This window comes from Anopheles coluzzii, chromosome X (genome assembly GCF_943734685.1).
Source record: "Anopheles coluzzii chromosome X, AcolN3, whole genome shotgun sequence".
NCBI lineage: Eukaryota > Metazoa > Arthropoda > Insecta > Diptera > Culicidae > Anopheles > Anopheles coluzzii.
In genome coordinates, this window is record NC_064669.1 from 6,447,937 (window position 1) to 6,469,068 (window position 21,132).

General features: G+C 49.2%; 1 protein-coding gene across 4 annotated transcripts in view; it reads left to right on the top strand.

Annotated features, from left to right (window-relative positions):
* The window catches only part of LOC120953647 (protein artichoke), a 102,953-nt gene that overhangs the window by 68,410 nt on the left and 13,411 nt on the right, over positions 1 to 21,132 (top strand). For all 4 annotated transcript variants that reach the window (XM_049611032.1, XM_049611028.1, XM_049611029.1 and 1 more), the window contains exons 4-5: positions 18,594 to 19,230; positions 20,756 to 21,087. In XM_049611032.1, coding sequence (XP_049466989.1) covers positions 18,957 to 19,230; positions 20,756 to 21,087 — 606 coding nt within the window. In that variant the 5' untranslated portion in view covers positions 18,594 to 18,956. The remainder of the gene's footprint in view (positions 1 to 18,593; positions 19,231 to 20,755; positions 21,088 to 21,132) is intronic.

Sequence of the window (21,132 nt, forward strand, 5' to 3'; positions counted from 1 at the left end):
CTAAATATATCGAACATTTCGCCACAAAGCGCCGCTCACGAGATCGAGGAAAGCCAGTTTCAACAGTTGCAAGCATACATGTGGTGCAGCCTTGTGTGTGTGTGTGTGTGTTAGTCTGGGGCTAAACGGGCGAGTGCAAGATGTCGTTCTTCCGGTCGTGCCGGAAAACGGTGGCCTACCTTCAAAACGAAAAGAAAAAAAAAAGCTCAGCCCGCTGTTGGCATACATCCAGGCGCGTTAACGCGTCCTTGCCCGCTCTGAGGATGAGCCTTAGCCGCTGAGGTTTAGCTGGCAGTGGAAACAACCACACACACACACACACACACACACACACATAAACGCGACCCGTAACCTGTCCCTTCCCGAATGGGCAAGCGGCCAGCAATTTGCAGCGGTATTTCTGTTCCGATACCGAAGCGCTAGAACCAATGCCAAAAAAAAGGGGCTAAATGGCTCCCGCTGCGGGAGACACCGAGGTCAAACCGGCGCGACCGGTGTCGTTCGGTGTTTTTCAGGGTTGGTCCCGTTTCTTCGTTTGTGTTGCTTTGCTGCTTGCACGGCCCTGGAAGCGATTTACTGCGGCAGTACGTTTGGATTTCCCCGCGACGAGCGGCCTACCTACCAGGAAGCCAGGGTTTTAATTTGGATACGCAGACATTATCACCGTCCGGCATCATTGGGCTAGTGGGGCTTTCTCCCGTCGATTGGCCCACTTTTTAAGAGTGGCCAGCGAGCTAATTGCCAACCAATTGCGGGCAGAGCAGGGAAGCACTTTCCGGGGCAGCACTGTTACATTCCGGTTTGCTGCTTGGCGTCCCTGGCCGGAAAGTTAAGACGAAGTCGTAGCTTTAATCCCGTGTTGCATTGGTGGCCCGAAGTAGGTATACTAAACGCCGCCCAATCCGTCAGAAAGGCCCGAGCCCGAGTGGCTGAGGGATCGTTAGGCAACGGTCACGTGCCAGAGCATCCGTTCCGTTTTATTAGGTCCCGGCTTTGCCCAGCTCCCCATTTCTCTGCCTATTCTTCCCCGGGGAGATACGCCCCGGCAAGCGAAACAACGTGCTCGGTGGTTCGTGTCCAATTATACTGCCCAAAGTGAGCCGGGCGGCTGGTGTGGGGGAAAGCCAAAGTTCCTCCGGAAAGGATTTCCCAGGAAACAGCCCGTTACAGGCGCAAACGAGTGTTGTGAAACATTATGATTTTGGTTATAGTTTCTGCTTGCTTGAAAGTGCCTTACAATAACCAACGGTTAGCAAACATGTATCACTTTTAACAACCTTTCCGTTGTATCCCGGTCACGGCACCGGGGATTGCAAATTTCCCTTCGATAATTAAAAAATCCCCTGCGTAAGCGCAATCCAACCGAGCCCGTCGCAGCATTGTTTCAGCCCTAATCGACGAAATAAATCTATAATAATTAAAAACATGTTGACAGTTTGACCATAAAGCGTCATCGTTCGGCCCCACCGTGACAAACGGTCTGTGGCCCCATGCCCCCCTCTCAGCAAACGTCGAACGACTGCCAAAAATGTGTCGAGCAGGGATGCGGGTTTCGGTTTGATAATGGACAAGTTTCGTTCGGGCTTTCGCTGCATTACTCCGTTCCGTCCTGCATCCGCTATGAAGCAAATGTGTGTGTGTGTGCGTGTGTGTGTGTGACAGTATCTCAAAAGGGAAAGAAAAAGCGGAAATGAGTCATTTACTGCAGAAGCCGCCACAGCGCTGACAGCCTCGGTTTCGCAAAGGTTTCGGCTCCATGGCCTCTGTCTTGTCTTGTACGTCCGCCCAGCGGGTGGGGGGGAGGGGGGGAGGTTTTGCAAGAGTAACCTCGGACCGGTAATGCTCCGATTTCACCTCCTCACACTCGTCGCGCCCCGTCCGGACGGACGGACGCCGGTTGATGCTCAGCTAGCAACGGCCGAGCGCTTCGTCCGGTTGCGGTGCGCGTGAGGTGGTTTCGGGCGAAGCATGTTGGTGTGATTATTATCCCTTCGCTCAATCCCTCACGCCCATCCCGACCGTTGTTGTCAATGTCCGTAAACGTGGCCATTTGGTTTTACGACGACTTTGTCAGGACGACGGCGTTGTCGAGGACGACGACGGCGATGATGAAGATGATGATGATGATTATGATTGGAAAAGACCATCCGGAAAAGGTCGTGTCCGGTGGTTGGCTGTGTCCGCACACACACACACACACACAAAGCGTCAATCTCTTCCCTCTTCAATCTCCGTTTCACCTCCATGCTCCATGCTCCGCCACTCGGAACAGGAAATTATCGCCCGTAGTTCGGGCGGAAGAGGAGTGCGTTTTTGGGGGGAGGTTTTTGAAACTGTTCCCGAGAAAGTGTTTTGTAAGCGAGAGCCATTGTTTGGTGCTGTTGTTTCGAGTTTCGTGTTGTTTTGTTTGTTTGTGTGCGCACCAATTTATTCCTGCCGATGAATTCCGACGACGCTGAACATGGTGAAATGCAAACAAACAAAAAGGGTTTATTCTGCCCCCCCCCCCCCTCCTGTTCCTTCCCCCCCTCCCCCCCCCCCTCAACTCCGTGGCAGCAATTGAGGGTAATTGAGCGCGCTCGCCGAGCAACGGGCTCATCGCCCCACCAGCGATAAGATGGCGAACCCGATCCGATAATCGGTCGTAAAGTGGGAAAATGGCCCTGGGGCCGGCTGTCGTGCTGCTTTGCAATTCCGCGTGCCCGACCCGGGAGCGATGCGGCACAAAAGAAACCCATCGAACGAAGCAAAACGGGGGGGGGGGGTTTCGAAAATGGGACACCAGGTTCGGCGTTATCGCGCCTTTTGTGCTGGTCAGATTGATAATCAATTGTTGGGAGTAGAAACAGAAATCAATTTTAATGCTAAGCACGCTGTACAGATTGCATAGATAAAGGGGTTTCTTTTTTTTTTGTGTGCGCCTGCAAGGTATGCTACACGCACAGCAGCGCACGTGGCGAGCCGGTCAATCGGTGCAATTTCCACGTAGTGGCGCTGGCTACATGCTTTCCGCTCACACGCTGGACGGATTAAGCGAGCAGCAATGTTTGGGACTTGTTTGGAATGAACGGAACTGAATGCGATTCTTTTGAGCACAAGAAAAAGGTTCCGTTATTGGATGTTTTCGGCTTGGATTGAATTAAAAAAAGGAATAAACAAAAAATCCCAAAAACACGAAAAACCCGTGTTCGAAAATTGAACCTAATGAAGGGTGAACATAAAACCGGAAAGCTTGCTGCTTGTTTGCTGTGTGTGTGTGTGTGTGTGTTTTTTGCATTTTTAAGACAAATATATACAAAAGAACACTCTATCCCCGCCTCTACCGAAACGAAATCAAACGAACCGTTCCAGGGGGGGGGGGGGCAGCAAAAGGTGTCATACACATTACAGAAATGTGAAACCCCCCCCCCCCCTTCCCCACCCCCCTCTGAGACCCAAACCTAAACCCGAACCCCATTTTCTTGACCGATTTTCAATGAAGCATTTACTAAACAAAGCACGTATCGGACGCACCGGAAAGGAATGTGTGTGTGTGTGTGTGGGCGATGGAGCTCGCCCGAGAAAATGAAATGAAGTGTACAAACTGGGCAGCAAACAAAGCGCAAGGGTGGGTGGGGTGACCTAGAGCCTAGAAAGCACAGGACATGGGCAGACAGGGCAGCACCTCCAAATAAACTTCCACTCGAAGGCAAAAAACAAAAAAAAAACAAAACATGCTCGCGTGTCCTTTTTTTCTTCCGGAAGGGCTGGAGGTGTCAGGCTCGACCCTTCACGGCCGTGCAGTGTGTGTTTGTGGGTGTGAATTTTCGAACCTGACAGCTTTTCTTGTGTTCGAAGCGATGGTGAAAACTATCCAAAGCCCGAAACACCAGTTCCGGCAGTTATTTGACGCAACTTTTGCGTCCTGTCCAGTGTGGGAGGGGTATTTTTTTCTACCTTTGTTTTTGCTCCCTCCCGTCTCCCTCCAGTCTCGTCCTCTGGTGTGTGTGTGTGTGTTGTTTTGGATTTTGGGTGACAGTTGTACGGCTTGCGAGCGGAACCCGTTAAAACCCTCGACCGGATGACGTGGCTGGAACCGATGTAAACGAATATTGGGCTGCTCTTTCGATTGTCCCTTTTTTTTTTTTTTTGGTTGGGGGTTGGATGACGGCTTCCTCCACCACTCGCCTCTCTCACGCCACGGCAGCACGGAAATCTTGAAATGGAGCCGAATTTTCTGTTTTGTCTAGTTTTTTTTTTTTAGCAGAAAGGTCCTTTTCTCCATTTTTTGCTGTTGCTTGACTGTGGCGCTTGTGAATGTGTGAGTTTTGCTTTCGTTGGTGTGTTTTGTTGTTGTTGTTGCCCTTCCAGCCATTGAGAGTGAGCAATTGGGCATTGTTTTGCGAGCTGATTGGATCCGGATGCTGGGCAAAAGGCCCATGTCGACTGGAGCTGTATTTTTGGGGGTTTTGTTGGTTCGGGCGAATTAAATTAGTCGTGCGGGGAAAGGCCGGTTCCCGGGTGGCAAGCATCGGCACGCTGCCAATGGAACCGTGTAGGCGATCGAGTACGGTGCTCGGGCCCTGCCCGAGTATCCCATTTCATTCCCGTGCAAAGGGTAGATGGGGTCTTGAAGATGAAGGCAAGGTCGTGCTGACTTGCTGAGAGATTTGGGTGATAGCGGCCGCACGACAGCTAGAAGGTGCTTTCCCGAGACGCCTTTGCTTTGCTGTGCCGGGTGTGATGAAAATCAGGCAAAGAACAAAAAAAAAAAGACACATTTAAGGACGTAAGCGAGTAGCTTATTAGCTCGTTCAGGGACAATGGTTTGACTAGTTGCGAGGCAATGCGTATCGAGCTGGCACGTTTTGTCGCTACCGAACGGCGCAATAAAAGAGCACAGTGAACCGTAGAAGCTTAGCTTTGTAATGCGCATTGCATACTTGGAGGCGAACGTATGTAACGCGGCGCCTGAAGTTATGCAATATGTTGTTTATTTTACCCTTTATTGCAGTAACCAGCTGACATGCATCCTTAAAACAGGCTAAAAAAACATAAAATAAAAACGCTAATACAGTGCACACAGTATTTGTGTGTGTGTGTGTGTGTGTGTGTGCGAGAATAAAACACGAAACAACCGGATCATCCGCTCGGGTCGATTAGTTTCCTAATGCGCCGGTAATCGCTGCAGCAGGCTACAAATACACGCAACTGCGCCCGTTGCTATATTTAGCCTCCCAAAATGGCTGCATTCGCGCTTCCGTCCCATCTTTTACAAATCCTTCGCTCGCATATCTACTTCTCCTCCTCCTCCCCCCCCCCTCCTCTCCCCTTCATCACCGGGCGAGATCGCGAGCACCGAGCGAGCAAATTGGAATTGGTGTCATTTGTCCGTGTCGTGCATCACAATCCCGCGTTTCGGGCGCGGAAAAAAACAAGAAACGAAAAAGGGCTGATACGTTCGCGGCTCGCTGTGTACGTGCGGGAAGCTTCTGCGAACACGCTCACACACACACACACACACGCGCGTGTAGCACGTTTCATTAAATGAGGATTAAATTTTCATTCGTAATAGCATTCCACCACTCGCGGCCGGTTTGGTTGTGGGGAAGCGAGGGCGCCCGATATTAACGTTCGCCAGCAACCTTGGGCGTCCGGAGACGCCTAAAGCGTCTCTTCCTCCTCACCAGTGTGTGTGTGTGTGTGTGTGTGTGTGCTACTTGAAATGAAAAGTTCTCATTAAGGGTAAAAGAACGAAGGAGGAAAAAGAATTTGAAAAGAAAATAACTGGGACGACGGGAAGGGAGTGGAAAACATCTTTCGAAAATACGGCAGACGCACACGGCAGAGTTTTTGCTCGGAGACATTATAACACACACACACACACTCTCTTTGCCTTTTACTGGCTTCTTTTTGGCTCGCGGAAATGAACAGCAAAGAGGACGTTAATTTTGGAGCTACACAGAGAGAGAGAGAGAGAGAGAGAGAGAGAGAGAGAGAGAGAGAGAGAGAGAGAGAGAGAGAGAGAGAGAGAGAGAGAGAGAGAGAAGGAAAACGAAAGTAGGAAAAATGGTGCGAACAGTACAATACAAATTAAGCTGGGGCAAGTACGAAACGAAATGAGCAATGAGAGCAAAAAAAAAGAAGCAACAGCAGAAAATAGAACCAGCTAACACAGTTAAAAAGTAGAACTGAGCAAAACAAAAAAAAAAACAAAAAACCAATTCCACCATTTGCTCAGGGACAAGCAAAAGTGTCTTAAAATGTTCGTCTTAAAGGGGAAATAAATAAAGATGTCTTAGGGATTTTCTGTTGCTTAAGCGAGAAACCCCTCCAGCCGAAGAAAAATCACTAAAAAAAACAGATAAAGTGTGGATGAGACTCGCCCCAGCCGCAACAGGCATAACAGGCTGGAAAGGGTGGGGCACCGGTGTGGTAATTTGTGTGGCATAAGGTTGCGGCATAACACATTTGCTTCACCTCACCGCAGCCGCGTAATGAGATTCGGGAGTTTCACTCTCCCCCCGAAACTCGCGTGAGATTATAAATTCCACCGCTCCATGGTTTGGTGGGAAAAATCTCAGCTCACCCCCCCCCCCCCCCCCCCCCCCCCCCCCAAGGGTAGCTCTGTGTGTGTGCGTTTGTTTATTATTTGGTGGAAAAAATCCTTTAAAATATTGTCTTTCAAATTCCAACTTCCCGTAGAAAAGATGAAACCGCTCGCTTACATTGTGGTATGCGTGTGAGTTGTGTGCTTTAAATGACAGCAAACCCATTACCCGTCAGCCAGCGTCACGGGCGCGGGCACAACAGTGTCCTTAACACTGGTTCGTTTCAGCAGGCGCACTAGCTGCTGCTGTTGCCTAGACCCGAACACAAACACAACCGTTTTATGACCATTAAAGGCAGCACACACACACACACTCATTAAAGCGCGTTACTGCAAGGATCAAACGTCTTGAAGAGTGGTGTGCTTTTGTTTTGCCAAAACCACCACCCACACTGCGCTGTGCGCGCTGGGTAAAGGAAGAAAGAAGTTTCGTTCGGCTTGGCTCGGCTGCATTACTGCAGCGCGCTGCCGATGCCACGTGTGAGGCGCGGAGTGGGGAAAAGAGAGGAAGAGAAATGGCCAGTGGGTCGGGCTCGAGGAAATGGAAAATAGCTTTTGCTGCCGTTTGCGAACCCCCCCCCCCCTCTTGGGGCCGCGGGGCGCCGGGGTTTGATAAATGTCGACCGGGTACAATTTATTGAAGCAAACCGCAAACAGCGCAACAGAGCAACATACAAACACACACACACTTACATACTCCCCTCGGGACTGGAATGTCGCCTGGCACGCGCCAAAGGATGCAGTCCGGGTAGCGTGCTCTACAGCGTCTCAGCAGTCGTTGCATTCCGGCGAGTTTGGCCGCCTGTCGGGAAGGATACATCTTGGTGTGAGAGTTTTGCTGCTGCTGCGGTGGGGTTCACCGCCGTGCGTCCCCGATGCCCGTATGCCCGGGGTTTTGACCAATTTATTTGCAGTGAGGCGGGCTTTTGAGTAGATAATCGCACCCGCCCGGACCTTGGGGGACGTTGCTGCGCTGGCTTTGCGGAAAAAGGTCCGACCGAGGACCGGAGTTCAATTTACGTGCTCGCTGCAATCGCTATGCAATCGTAAGATTAAGGCTCTTGCAAAAAAAAAGGGCTTCACCGCCTCACCTGCCACATTCCTCTTTCGGTTCGGTATTCCGGCATTGGCGCAGCAACGGCGGTTGTTGAAATATTTCAATATAACACTCCAGCCCTAGCAGTCGTGCTCGCTTTCCACCCCTTAAACTCAGGCTGCGGACATTTCTTTTTGTTTGTGTGCGTGTGTGTGTGTGTGTGTGTGGTACAACCGGAGGGAACGAACTTGATTGGAAAGAAGAAAAATCTTCATCGAACCCGAGATCCGAAGCGAAAGAAATATGAGTAATTCTATCGCCCACCGGCGACCGGCAGTGCACTGTTCATTACGCCGCCGTGGTGCCGTGACCAGGATTGTGTGTTTCGAAATGTCTCCCCGTGCTTCCCGGAACGCTTCTGTTGTGGTGCTTTGTTCTCCCAGGGGGGTGGGGGGGTGGGGGGGTGTAATGCCTGGGTGCTTCAAGCTTCATCGGTGCTTTGTTTCACCGCCCCGGTTAACTCCTACCCCGCTCCCGTCTGCCGGCCCACAGCTTCCGCCAGCCAGGTACCGTTTGTCAAAGGAAGGAAAATGAAAACATAATTTATTTATCCAGGTTCCATTTGTCCAGCATCTAGCGGGTGGTTGTCGTTCTGCTTTCCCCGCGCTGGTTCACCTCATACACCTCTTCCATCCCCATTCCCTCCTCCTCTGTCCCTTGCCACTTGTAGAGATGCAGTATCGCTTTACGGTAGCGCTTGCGGGGTGAAGCGGTGAACCACCCCCCCGAGCGTTGGAATTCTTTCGCTCGTTCGCTCGTGCTCTGTGTGTGTTTGTGTGTTTTTTTTCTTCCTCTCTTTTTTCTCTTCACACGCACCGGGAACGGGGGCGAAAAAAGGCGTTGAATAATCAGCAGCTCGCTCTCGCCAGCATGAAACACGGTCGATGGTAGCCCGGCCGCCTCCGCCACCGCTGCTGCCTTTTTATTCATTCCGTTTGTTCTTTTCCAGCATGCCCGTTCGGCATGCCCAGCTCATCCTTTTGAAGTTGGCTTGCAAATATACGGTGATGAAGTTTTATACCCTTCCAATCGTAGCACGGGGAACGAAGCGATGGTCACACTGCCATTGGATCGCTCTCCGTTCCGGATCCGTTTATAAATTTTTCCTGTTTCCCTGGGATGGGATAATTTCCATTCCATTCGTTCTTCTATTGCTTCTGGGAAAATCCTGTATGTGTGTGTGTGTGTTTGTAGGTGTGGATTGGGATGTGCAATGAGGCGCATACCTTTTGCAGCATGCGATTATCTATCGAATCGGGGGAGGCAGCATTTCTCACCGTTCAATCCAGGTATGGAAAAGGTGACTCGTGCCGTCCAGCTCCCCCTCTCCCTCTCATCCCCGCTCATCGCACGGGTGAGAAGCAGCGGGCCAGGATTTTTCATTAGTGGTTGTAGCTGATGCGCTAACCCCACGGATTAAAGGAGGGGCGGCAAGAAAGCAAGGATAGAGCGCCATCGGCAACGGGGATTGGATGCTGCTTGCACGATCCATTCAACCGAACCGGGGGCTGTTGGTGCAAAAGTGTGGTGCGGGAGAGGGGAGGGGGGGGGGGGTAGATTCGGGAGCGCGCTTTCTTCCTCTTTTTATTCGCATGCCTATTCGCGTTTGTGCTGGTGTGTTTAACGCAATGCTTGCAATGGTTTCGCTTTTATTTGTTCGATTTTCTTTATTTTTGCTGTGTTTTTTGCTTTCTTCTTTCTTCTTCATCTAGCCTTAACTGTTCGTTCAAGGGTAAGGCTACCTTATAGCATCTAGCAGGCGGAGGTAGTTTGCTTGGCGTAAGCTGGATCGGAGCTTGAGAATATGAAAGGGCAAACCTTTCTTCCGCTCTAGTGCCTTCTAATGAAGACCCGCTTCAAGGTTCAATATCCATTTACAGGCTGTGCAGCTGTCGCTTGTTTGTAAGGAGAGGCTTGTAAGCGATGCGAGTTGCATAGTTTTGGGAGGGCAAGTGTTTGATTAATTACGAAGAATTTTCAGCATTGTCGATAGAGATGAGTTTGACGCAACAAGTATCAGTCGTGCTGTGTTGAAGAATGCATTCTATACCCTTGCAAAATACATGATAATACGCTTACACGCTTACACGCTTGTTGGTTGGACATTTTTTTTCAATTCCTCGCTTTATTGTCTGAAGGAAAGCCACATGATTACAAAGTACAGTGTAATGGCGGTTGTAGTAGAAACATGGAGAAACTGAGCGTATTCTTTTTTAAAACTGAACACTAGTTCAATTTATATTATTTCGTTTCGTTGGAGAAACAATAATTAAATTCTTTATTTATCACTAAAATTATCTTGGATCGTTAAAAATAATAAGGCACGACTCTGCCACCAATCGAACAAGACAAACAAACACGACTTTGTTCGAAAGGCGCTCTGCCACATGTGCGATGTCTTATAGACGTGTCATGATGCACTGCAATACGCCTATGAAGTAGTGGTGGGAGCTCGGAATCGGACCTACTCGATTCCGATTCCGTGGTCGGAATCAATTACGGAGCCGATTCCGATGCTGGAATCGATGCCGATTTCGGAGCCGATTCCGGAGTTGGCTCCGAAGCCGATTCTGGAACTGATTCCGGTGCCGGTTCCGGAGCTGATTCCGGAGTTGGTTCCGGAGCGTAATCAGTGCGGGAATTTCCATGAGAATGGATTTTACAAGTAAATTTGGATTTTAGCGGTTTTCAATACGTAGTATGATTGGACCCAAACGCCTATTTTTATGGCGATGCCGAAACTGACTCCGTTTGGTAGGTAATTTATGAGCCATTTCAGATTCGAGAGCAGACTTCGATTCCGGAATCGACTCCGGAGTCGATTGCGGAACTGATTCCGATTCCGGAGCCGATTCCGATTCTGGAGTCGATTCCGGAGTCAATTCCGGAGTCGATTCCGATTCTGGAGCCGATTCCGGAAAACTAATTCCGGACCTACTTTTCGGAATCGATTCCAGAAAACTGCGGAGGTAGCCGGAATCGATTCCGACAAAAACTTCATTTTTCTCATCACTACTATGAAACATTTTCATAGTTTAAATGAACTGAATGAAAATGAAATGAATATCCATCCACAGGGGGAAGCTTCAACGAATAATTTACTAGTAATTCAAATCAATAATAATATAAAAATCATTCAAATTTCATATTGAAAAATGTAAACAAACTTGCCTGCCAAAACATATACAGCGCACACAGACGCATTATGTACATTTAATAGTTTTATACCTTTCAAAATTGTACATTTCGTGTTACAATTGCAGGTGCAGCATTGCAATCATTATTGATGGCTATTTTAAATATTTTGCACGCAATTTTAAGAAGAAAAGGAGACAAAGTACGTAAACAAACTTGAAAATGTCCCGAATTGAATTCTATCCACTGTGTTTGACAGCCAAGGTACTCTCAGCACAGGCGGGTATCGAACATAACAGACAGAATCAACAGCCATATTCGACTTGATGTTTGTCTGTGTTTGTTTGTTTGTATCTGACAGTGCTCCTCCTAATGATTACATCTCAATTGACATTGTCGGGCTCGAAAATCGGGCTTTCGCTCTATTTCCCTTAAACTGGCACCTTAAACTTCCCCTAAAACTGCACCAGTCTAAGGGACTTTTAGAACAAGCCCTTTAAAATCGACTGAGATGTGGCTTTTTCGTTACTTTCTTCTCTGTGCTTTGGACTTTGGCGAGACACGTAGGGAGGTAGTACGAGCCGTTTTTGTAGCAAAGTTAATAAAAGGCGAAAATGATGCTTCCAAGCTTCTTCTTAACATCAATTTGTACGCTCCTGACCACGCACTGAATGTTTATGTCTGTTTTAAAATTTATAGCAAGTAAGGTTATCTTGAGTTTTATTTTATTTTTAATATAGCAAAGGCCCCTGCGCGCGCCACGCAATACATCTTCAATAAATAATACCGAAAACCACCGAATTTTCACGAACTAACGCCGCATGAAATCCTCCAGTAGAAGAAGGTCGCATACACGCACAAACGAAACTTTAACGCTTTCAACGCGGTTTATCACGCAAAAATCTAGAATTTTTACTATTTTGAGCACCATTCGTGCAGTTCATGATTACAAATCTAGAACAAATGTTCCTTGGGATGGGTTTGCACGAGTCGGATGTCGTGTTCGATCGGTGCCAGAGCGCCGCCTAATAAAACGCTTACAAATAGTATGGTGTGATGCAAAGAGTATACCTTTCAGGCGTGCAGCAAATTTTCAATCAGAATGAATTGCTACTGGAACGTCCGTTACGAGTGGTTTGGGCTATTTTTGTTGTACAAATTTTGTATTTGAAAGATTGTTTCAAGACAAGATGAATTTGCTAAGCTACCTACCTTGTGCATTCCAGCTTTAAAGTAGCTCTTCAGTAATCCACACTGCGCGAGGCAGTAATGAAATAATGATGGACTGCTGTTACACACGAAGCATACATTATCATGAATTTGTAATTGTTGTTCAAACATTTGCCTCTCAAGCACCATCGTCTATTCAAATGTCGATGAGTGAGCACAGTAAAGCAGGCAACAGTGTCAAGTGATTGTAGTAACACAAAAAACGCCTTTTCCATCCTTCGGTTCGCTGCCATTCGCAACTCGCATCGCGGTGAAAGCGAGCTCCCGTGCACCAGCTGCGGATCACTTCATTCCGCCCAAAGTGGGTCGCATCCGTTGATTGATTGTGTGGCGCGTGTGCCAGCAAACGTTACCATTCCCGGCGAGAGGGTGACAGTTTTGGACAGGTTGGGTTCCAAAGTTTGCTGTCTTGTTTTTTATTTTGCTTTGCTTTACTCCTCGAGGGATCGGTGTGATAGATTAGCAGCATCATCGGGAATTCGTTTGTTGCCGCTGTCACCGTTGCTCCCCGTCCCATTTACTGGTGGAGGGTTTTTCCCCCTCCGCAACCCTATTAAAGCAACAAAAGCAAGTAAGAAAAATAGAGATACAAACAAACAGTGAAGGTAAAAGTTGAGTGAATAAATTCGCTCGCCCTGATTAGCGCTCGGTGTTGGCGATGGGCGATTGGGCTTCAGTTTGCCGCTGCCGGATGGTAAAGATTGATGGACCGAAGGCTGCAAAAGGGGGCTCAGTTGCGGTAGGCACCTACCGAAGGCCAGCATTGGTTCCCCGTCCCGTACTCTTGCTACTAAGGGGACTAAGGGTTGAAGTGAAGACAACGACACAAAAAAAAAGGGAACGCATTTACTAATGCGGTGGGGCTTTCGGACCCTTGCCGGCGGATTTCGGTTTCGGATTATCATCAATTACATTAATTAATGATTTGCGGCCGGCACTTTGCGCTAGAGTGCCACTCACACAAACACACACACACACACCCACACTAAGTGGGACCAGGAACAAAGAGCGTTATTGGCAGTGGGGGAACGTGGGCCCGAGAAACCGCGCGTCTTTGTTTCGCCAAACCCACCGGTAATCTGTTTTGCCGAAATCGTGCCTCGTGCCAAAAAAGGGCTCAGGCAAATCGAATTTCGTTCGCATTCCCCCGCACACACACACACACACAGTGGCTGTGAAAGGGGAAGAAGGCAGAAGGACGAATTCGAGTGCTGGGTTGCGCTACTGCACTGCTTAAAATGTTTGCTTTCCTTTGCTTGTCGCCCACAACTCAGATAAGAATGCTTTCTTTAATGAGTTTCTATTGATCTAATGAGAGGACGTGCATGGGGCTGAAGGGGCAGGGAGGAGAATGGTTATTTTTGTACCATCCTTTCAACAGGGCCAACTTTGCTTTGTACAAAAAACGAAAAAAAAGGGAAGAGAAAGAGAGAGAGAGAGCAACGGGTCGTTCAGAATTTGTGTTTTATTCACTCTCTGTTTGCTGTTTTATGATACAGTTTATTTTTAAAACGTTTGATGTGCAATAAAATATATCCTAGCGACTAGTTTTGAAGCGTTTTTCGATCATGTTCGAAGCTTTTGCGCTCTGAAGTTACTTTTTATTAGTTTCGCCCTGGAAAAAAGAAGCATTCCCTTTTCATTTTAGCACATAGAAACCAACCCGGTGTTGTAAAACGAAGCTCGTGACGTCACACAGTAATGTTCGAGTGCTGCAGTTAGATGACGCCTAAAAGTTAGGCTTCACGCATCGCACTACAATCATCAGGCAAGGAAATGGTAAAGGGAACAAAAACAAATCAAACTAAAGCGACGGTCAGAATGGTGCGACCAGCGCGGCACGCTAAAATATCGCTCCCGGTGGACCATCCCATGCCGGCGCTCCGTCCGCCATGTTGCTGTGCAGTGTGTCATTCGTTACAAAGCTCGCCGAAGCAACCGAAGCTCACTTGGTCGAAAATTGTAAAGCCCAAAAAAAAAACACACAAAATTTCTTGAAAACGGACGTGGCGCGACCATCACCGCTGCCTTGAGCGTGGGTTCGCGCTGGAAAAGGGGCCAAGCGAAAAGCCTTTCCGGAGCCGGACCCGTTACAAAACGAGGGAAGGGGTGCGTGTTTTGCTAGACAAATGGGTTTTATTAAAATTTACAACGTCTTAAGTGCGTCCTTTCCTGTTGCTGGAGCCGGTTGGGCCTCTGCTTCCCCTTGGGCGTGGCGGGGGTTTCCTTTGCTCGCGCGCGCAGAAGATGGCTTCATTTTCCGTGCCGTCTTGCTAGCGTGTGACTTTTCGCTCTACCTCTCTCTCTCTCTCTCCCCCTGTTTTGCTCCCTTGTTGTATCTTCTAGCTCATTGTTGGAGCTGGAGCCTGCAGGGGAGTGGGAGGGATGCGTGATAAGTTTTGTGTGCGCTCGCTGCTGCTGCTGGAAATGATATGCATATTTGATGAAATGTGGGTTTTTGCTCGGCTGGTGCCGTGACCAGGATGCAGTAATGTGTGCGGAAGGTGCTGTTTATTTATTTACCGACTCGGCGGGCAAAGATTTGCTGGCCAGCGGTAGAGCCGACACGGGCGAGATGAATGTGGCGGTCGGTACGGATGTGAAAAGCGGTAGCGCATAAAGCAGTAACGTGCGGTAGTGAAAGGTCCTCGAAATGCCATCGAAGCAATGCAGTGGCGGTATCTTTTTCGCTGCGTGTGCGCTGGCAAACACTTCCCTGGGCCATGATGAACGACAGGCGCGACAGGCTGTTGCCGCCGCCGCCGTGCTATCTTTCCAAGTGTAGTGTATCCCACTGGCAAGCAGGGTGAAGCATTTGGCGGAGCAAAAATCGATACTCCATCGCTGAGCCCTGGTGACCCTGTTCGCAGGGAGGGCACCGTTGCGCGCCCGGAGCCTGCAAAGAGAAATCAGCTGCAAGTGCGTTCAAAAAAAAAAAAAAAAAAACCCTCACGGGATGGTGGGATGGTGCTGGGACGGGCACAAATTTCTTTCCTTGCCCCGTAACGTAGCAGTAAACTCTACCCATACATACGCAAAACTGGGGCTTCGGTTGATTTCGTTCACTTTCGCTTGTGTCTGATTTGGCTTCACAGTGTGCAGGGTTTTGTTCATTGGCAACAGTCGAGTGGTTCACTTCGCAATAAATGTAACGATAGAGTGGGCGAAGCAGAAAGAGAGAGAGAGAGAGAGAGTGCACGGGGACGCCCACTTTGGGGAGCGTTTGAAAGGTCTCGGGCTCGTGCCGGAGACAGGATCTCATCAGGGGCATCACCCGTGATCGCAGCTCTTGCCATTGAATTGCCGCACAAAAGCACCGGGCGTGCAGCGCGGGGTACCTTAACAAGGCAAGAATAAAAAAAGCACCAGGGAATAGAGTAAAAATATATCAAAATGAAACCCGTGCAGCTCCCGTTTGCCATGACACACACACACACACATACATACATACACAACTACCCATGCAAAGCAAACAGCACACCAATCAAGCGTTCTTGCTAGCCGCGCGCAGCGATGAACCAGGCCAGCTCCTTCATCCCGAAGGGCCTGCCCTAATTTAGTGGCCCGCAACCCACACGACCCGACGCGCGTTGACTTACCTTCTATTCTGTGTGTGTGTGTGTGCGTTGTTTTTTCTTCCTATGCTTCTTCTTCTTCTTCTTCAGTCAGTTCGCCCGTCCGGTCCGTCGCAGGTTAGCGAAAAGTTGAGCGAACTTGTGTGCCCGTTCCGCTGCTCGCTTCAATTACGCGGATGCTTTTATTTCTTGCGTGGGAGCAGGCGGGAAGAAGCAGTGATGGGAGGTGACAGAGAAAAGAGAGAGAGAGAGAGAGAGAGAGAGAGAGAGAGAGAGAGAGAGAGAGAGCAAAAAAAGAACACCATAATGCAGCCTAGAAGAGAATTAAAACGCCCAAAGGCGAGAATGGGGAGTTGCCGCGTGCAGCGGATGTCATTCATTGAAATTGGCATAATTGTTTGAAAACTTTGTTACCACGCGCTGCCGACCCGGTGCTGGCTAGCAGGTGCAGTAAGCTGATAGTACGAATGAATGAAGAAGGTATTATAATTCGCAGAAGCAACGTGCGAGCAAACAGTGTTTAACTGGTCCAGCGCACAATATTGGAATTTAAACGCCCGACAGTATGCAATGTGTTAAACCGCTAGACAGGTGTTAAACGGAAAACTTTATATGGGGATGGAAACAATGTACAGCGATTTAATTTTGATTTAAACCCACTTGAGAAGGAATCCTTCAAAATATAGATCTAGTGATGTATGCTGCTGGTGGGATAAAGATTTTGTTCGTCTGCTAACAACCGTGGTGCATGAAAAAAAAGCAAATTCCTCCAATACTTTCTGTGTTTGAGCTTTTTTTGCTGCATCAATCACATTTTTACCCACTGCCAGGCCATTGTTTTTATTTAAATTAATTTTATTTAAAATAAAAAAATACATTTCGGTTCAAAATCATCCGCTAAACCATTTGAAGTGAGAATTGCCTAACTTTAGGCGCGATTGGCCCAAAATTTTGCTTAATGTCTTGCAATTGCATACCTTTAGGAGGTAAGCTTGCAGAAAAGTCCCACACAAGTTTAGTAAGAAACTTAGCAAAAGAAAAACATCGCACTTCATTGCGCTGCTGAAAATATGTTTTTGTTTCCCTTAAAGTTCTATCCGTCTTTCAGCAATGTTTTTGTTGCTGTTTGGACGAGCTCAAATTGAAGTTTACTGGTTGTATCAAGCATGAAGCTTGTCTTTCATCCGGATCTTAATTTTTTCCTCGCTGTTTTTTTTTTTGCTTCGTTCCATCAATGTCCGCTGGGCAATAAGCGTTGTTTTCTTCGGCTGCTTGGGATAACTGCTTTGCCGACCGCGCCAACCTCGTCTGCTTTCCACGCGCCTCTGCACGGCCAGAAATTAACACGTGGCCGTTCACTTGTTGCCTACCTTTTTTGTTTTTTTCGTTTGCTTTGATGAAGAGTAACCGGTGAGCGGCAAAAGGTGAAAATAAAGTTAGCAGCTCGTCTTCATTAAACACGCACCAACACACCCCCACAAACACACACAGCGGCACGGATGGGCAGAGATGGTCAGTTAAGAAAGAAGAAGGCAGGGGAAAAAGCCCGCTCAGATAGCTACACACCAAAAAGAACACGGAAGGAAATTCGTCGTCCGCGTTCGGTTCGGGTCAGGAAGCAGGAATGCTTGTTGTTTCGCAACTGGTTTTTTGTGAGTGACTTTTCCTTTCTTTTTTTTGCTGCCTGTTTTGCTGTTGCCCCTTGCATTTAAATTAACGCTTACCGGGAGGGAGAGCGTCGAAAGCGAACGACCGGGCGGAGCGTTTTTTAAACGGCAGCAAATTGGAACGAACTTTCGACGAGTGAGTGCATAAAAGATGCATTAAAATGAAAATTGTTTTCGCGAGCAAAACTTCTGAAACCTAGGAGCGACCAGCGTGCCCGGGTGGCTGTGTGCTTTAAGACACCGTCACCCGGCGGGTCCGGTGATAGTTGGCGTCGCACGGAACCGTACGGCAAGCAACGCACAATGTAAAAACTCTTGCGTTGCATATAGTTTTTGCTGTACTTTCAACATAAAAACTAAATCGAAAAAGAAAGCAGGAAAAATCATTATTTTCCGTTGACATAAAACAATAGCTACAGTGCACAACGGTACACACACGAGGGCGCGTAGACTTTCCCAGCGGTGGTAAGAAAATGCAGCAGCATAAACCAGCAAAAGGTAATGGAGCGGTGGCATTCGGGTCGGGTCGCCCGTTCGCCGGTTTGCAGCGGAAGCGCAACACGCAACGGTGCGGAAAATCGGTCGGTCATAGCTCTGCCCCCTTGTCACGGTGGGGCAGGTTTGACGAGAACGCCAGAACGAACGTCGGTTTGCCGGTGTAATGTGGCGTGCTGTTTCCCATGCGATCACGATGATGATGAGGCTGGTACGGTTGCTGGAATGGGGAGGGGAGGAAGGACCAGGGCGCTTCAAATGGTGCAAGTGGCTTTAGCTTTTTATCACCTACCGCCAGACGGGAGGAACTAATTTGTCGGAATTCATGGTGGCTGCATCGACAAACGCAACACTCAACACTGATGACAGGCAGAATGGTCGGATGCAGAGCTGTTGGATAGTATGGTTGTTGAATGCTGAATGCCATCCTACGATCGTAATAATTGAAGCACAATTTCGACCTGGTGCAGTAAGCAAAACGTAAAAGAACTTCAAAAATTAATCATCTAGCAGCATTTAAATGCATGTTTTATCGCTGGGAAGTAATAAAAAAGATTTATTTTGCATAGTTTTAGGCGTTGTTTGTCTTTTCGTGTAGTTTTGCGCCTAAATGTAGACAATTGTAGTGTAAAAAGTGTACACACTGCTCGACTATTGTGCTACGCCTGCAGATATGCAATTTGATGCCAGTTAAAGCGGTTTCGCAACTGTATTGCATACTTTTGGGGGCGCCTACCTTAAAAAAAAACATCAACTGCTCGACTGATTAATTGAAAGCCATTTTTCCTCTTTCCTTCTCTTTGCAGATCGTAGAAATCGTGTGAAGCCTGCAAAAGAAAAATGTGTTTAGATTTAATGCCGTCACGAGCTTTCAACCGTTGCCCGTTGCAGTAGTGTCCAGTGTCGTACTTTGTGTGTGTGTGTGCGTGAGTTTGTGTGCTGTGTCTCAGTGGTGCGTTCCCTTTCCTCACACAATTCCCTCTCGCGCGCCCTCGCCCCCCCCACCAAGCAAGCAGTTGGCCCGGAATGCCCGGCAATCGTAGTTCCGCCACCCGCCTGCCTATCCACCCGGTTCATTTGTGCACGGTTAGCGGTGAGGAACGGGCCGACCTACTGCCGTCAGCCAACGCGTGAGTGTGTGTGTGTGTGTGTACACTGTTTACAAAGCGATGCGTGTGCGGGCGGTCGCTCGGTGCCGGATGGTGGCGGTGGCCTTCGTGCTGCTCGTCCAGCTCGTCGACAGCGGCCAGATGGAGGAGCTGCAGCTGCGCTCCGGTACGGGCGGGGGCGGCTCCGGCACGACACGGTACCGGACCGGGGCGGCCGACACGCCCGGCAAGGGCCGCGGGCAGGCGGGCCCCGCACCGATGTACGCGGTGAACGATATCGAGTGTCCGAGCTTTGCGGAAAATTCCGCCTGCCCGTGCTACAAATTTGAAGATGGTAAGTACTCCAATCCTCATGGCTTGTTTGGTTTTATGCAAAAATGTATTAACATAAATTGAAGAAAAAATTCGAGCAGTTTGAAATTCCCCTAAAATTATGCAACCAGCACCGCAAAACCATCGGGTTTGTCTCGCTCGCGTCAGGGTTGGCTAGAGGAAGCATTCGGAAAATTCTGCAAAATCCTTTCGCACTCCTCTATCACCCTCCCTTCCCCTCCCTTGTCAATCGGCAACCCTCAGCCTGAATCGATGGCAAGCTAGTCTTGTTATTTCAGGACAGCTCGAGGACCGAAAAACCTGGCTATGATCGATGCGTCAGCCCCCGCTGGAGCCGGCGTCTGTGGACAAGCGAACGAAGATACAAGATGAACATTGACGCGAGCAAATTACTCTTCGCCTTGGGCGAAAGCTTCCCTTCTCGACCCGTTGTGGCTCGTTATTCCGTTGCAGGACGGAGAGAACAGGAGCGGGACAAGCAAACCCGAGAGCTAGTTCAACACGATTCCTGCAGCAGGAAGCACAACAATTCCAGGATTATTCGTTCGTTGCTTGTTTCAATTTTCAAAAAGCAACACTCTCAAACACACACACACACCGACACGTATCGTATCTACCACATTCGGTTGTGTGTTGACCGGAAAATCCCGCTCCATCTTGCCGCTACCGCTTCCCAAGCCCAATCGCAATCGCTTCATCGCACGCAAGAGGACCGGAGATTATGAGTGTGTGGCGAACAAAACTCGCCCGGTAATGGGTGTGTGATGTTGATGTTTTACCCCTCCTTCCTTGCTCCTTCCAGTCCCTCTTCGCACGCTCCATCCTCCCGGACATGCGGTCTGCTGTATGTCATAGTTCATCCCTGACTGATTTGCCGGGGCCGATGCCTTCGTGCGCAAAACGTTTGCTGAAATCTTGCCGCTCGAGGCGCTTGCCTGCGTTTTGCTATCGTCCCGGTTGCGTAACACGAGCCCGGGCACGGCTGCCCCCTTTTCCCCTGGTGTGCGTTTGCACATACCGTCACGTAATAATTTCATTTCGGCGAGAACCTGGCGAGGGCAAGGGAAAGATCTCACACGCTTGGTAACATAGCAGCTTGGTTGTGTGCGTGTAGTGTGTGTGTGTGTGTGTTTTTTATTACTCAATTTCCCGTTCCATCCTCCATGTCGTACCGCTTGCATACCTTGCAGGCGCGCCTAACAGACCCGTGGTGCGTGTGGTGCTGGTTGCATAGATTCAGGCGTACCGATAAAACCGAAACCCTTCGCCATAATCGCACATAATCGCCAGCTGTGGCAAGGCGGTATAATGGCTTCCCCGTTGCCTGCTCCCCTCCCTCCCCCCCCCCCCCCGTATCATTATCTGAGTTCCTCTTTCCCTTCGGCTAGTTTACATCGGCCCGGCATGGAACGGGTTCTTAAGGCCCGAAAAATTTCACTTAATGCAGTACGTTCTTATCATTCCCGTCGGTTTCGTTTCATTATCCGCCACCCCAACGCTCCTCCTCCTCCTCCCTCCTCATTTAGGCATCTTTCTCGAGTGTCCCGGCATCACGCTGGCGGCCCTCCGCTCGACCCTGCAGGTCATCTCGTCGCCCATCCAGTCGCTCTCGGTGTACGACTTTGACCGGTCGGTGAAGACGCTGACGGTGGATCTGTTCCAGGGGGCGGCATTCTCCACTGCCGGCGGCAGTGGTGGTGGTGTAGGGCTCGGCTTGGACTCGGCGCCCGCCGGTAACGTGAGCATCCGGCACCTGCAGTTCTCCCACTCGAGCCTGCAGCAGCTCAAGCCGAACAGTTTGCTGCCCCTGCGGTCCCATCTCGAGAGCCTGAGCATTATCAACGGGAAGCTGACGCAGGTAGGTGTGCCGAGGGGTAAGGGATGCCAAAAGCCTGGTGTTTGT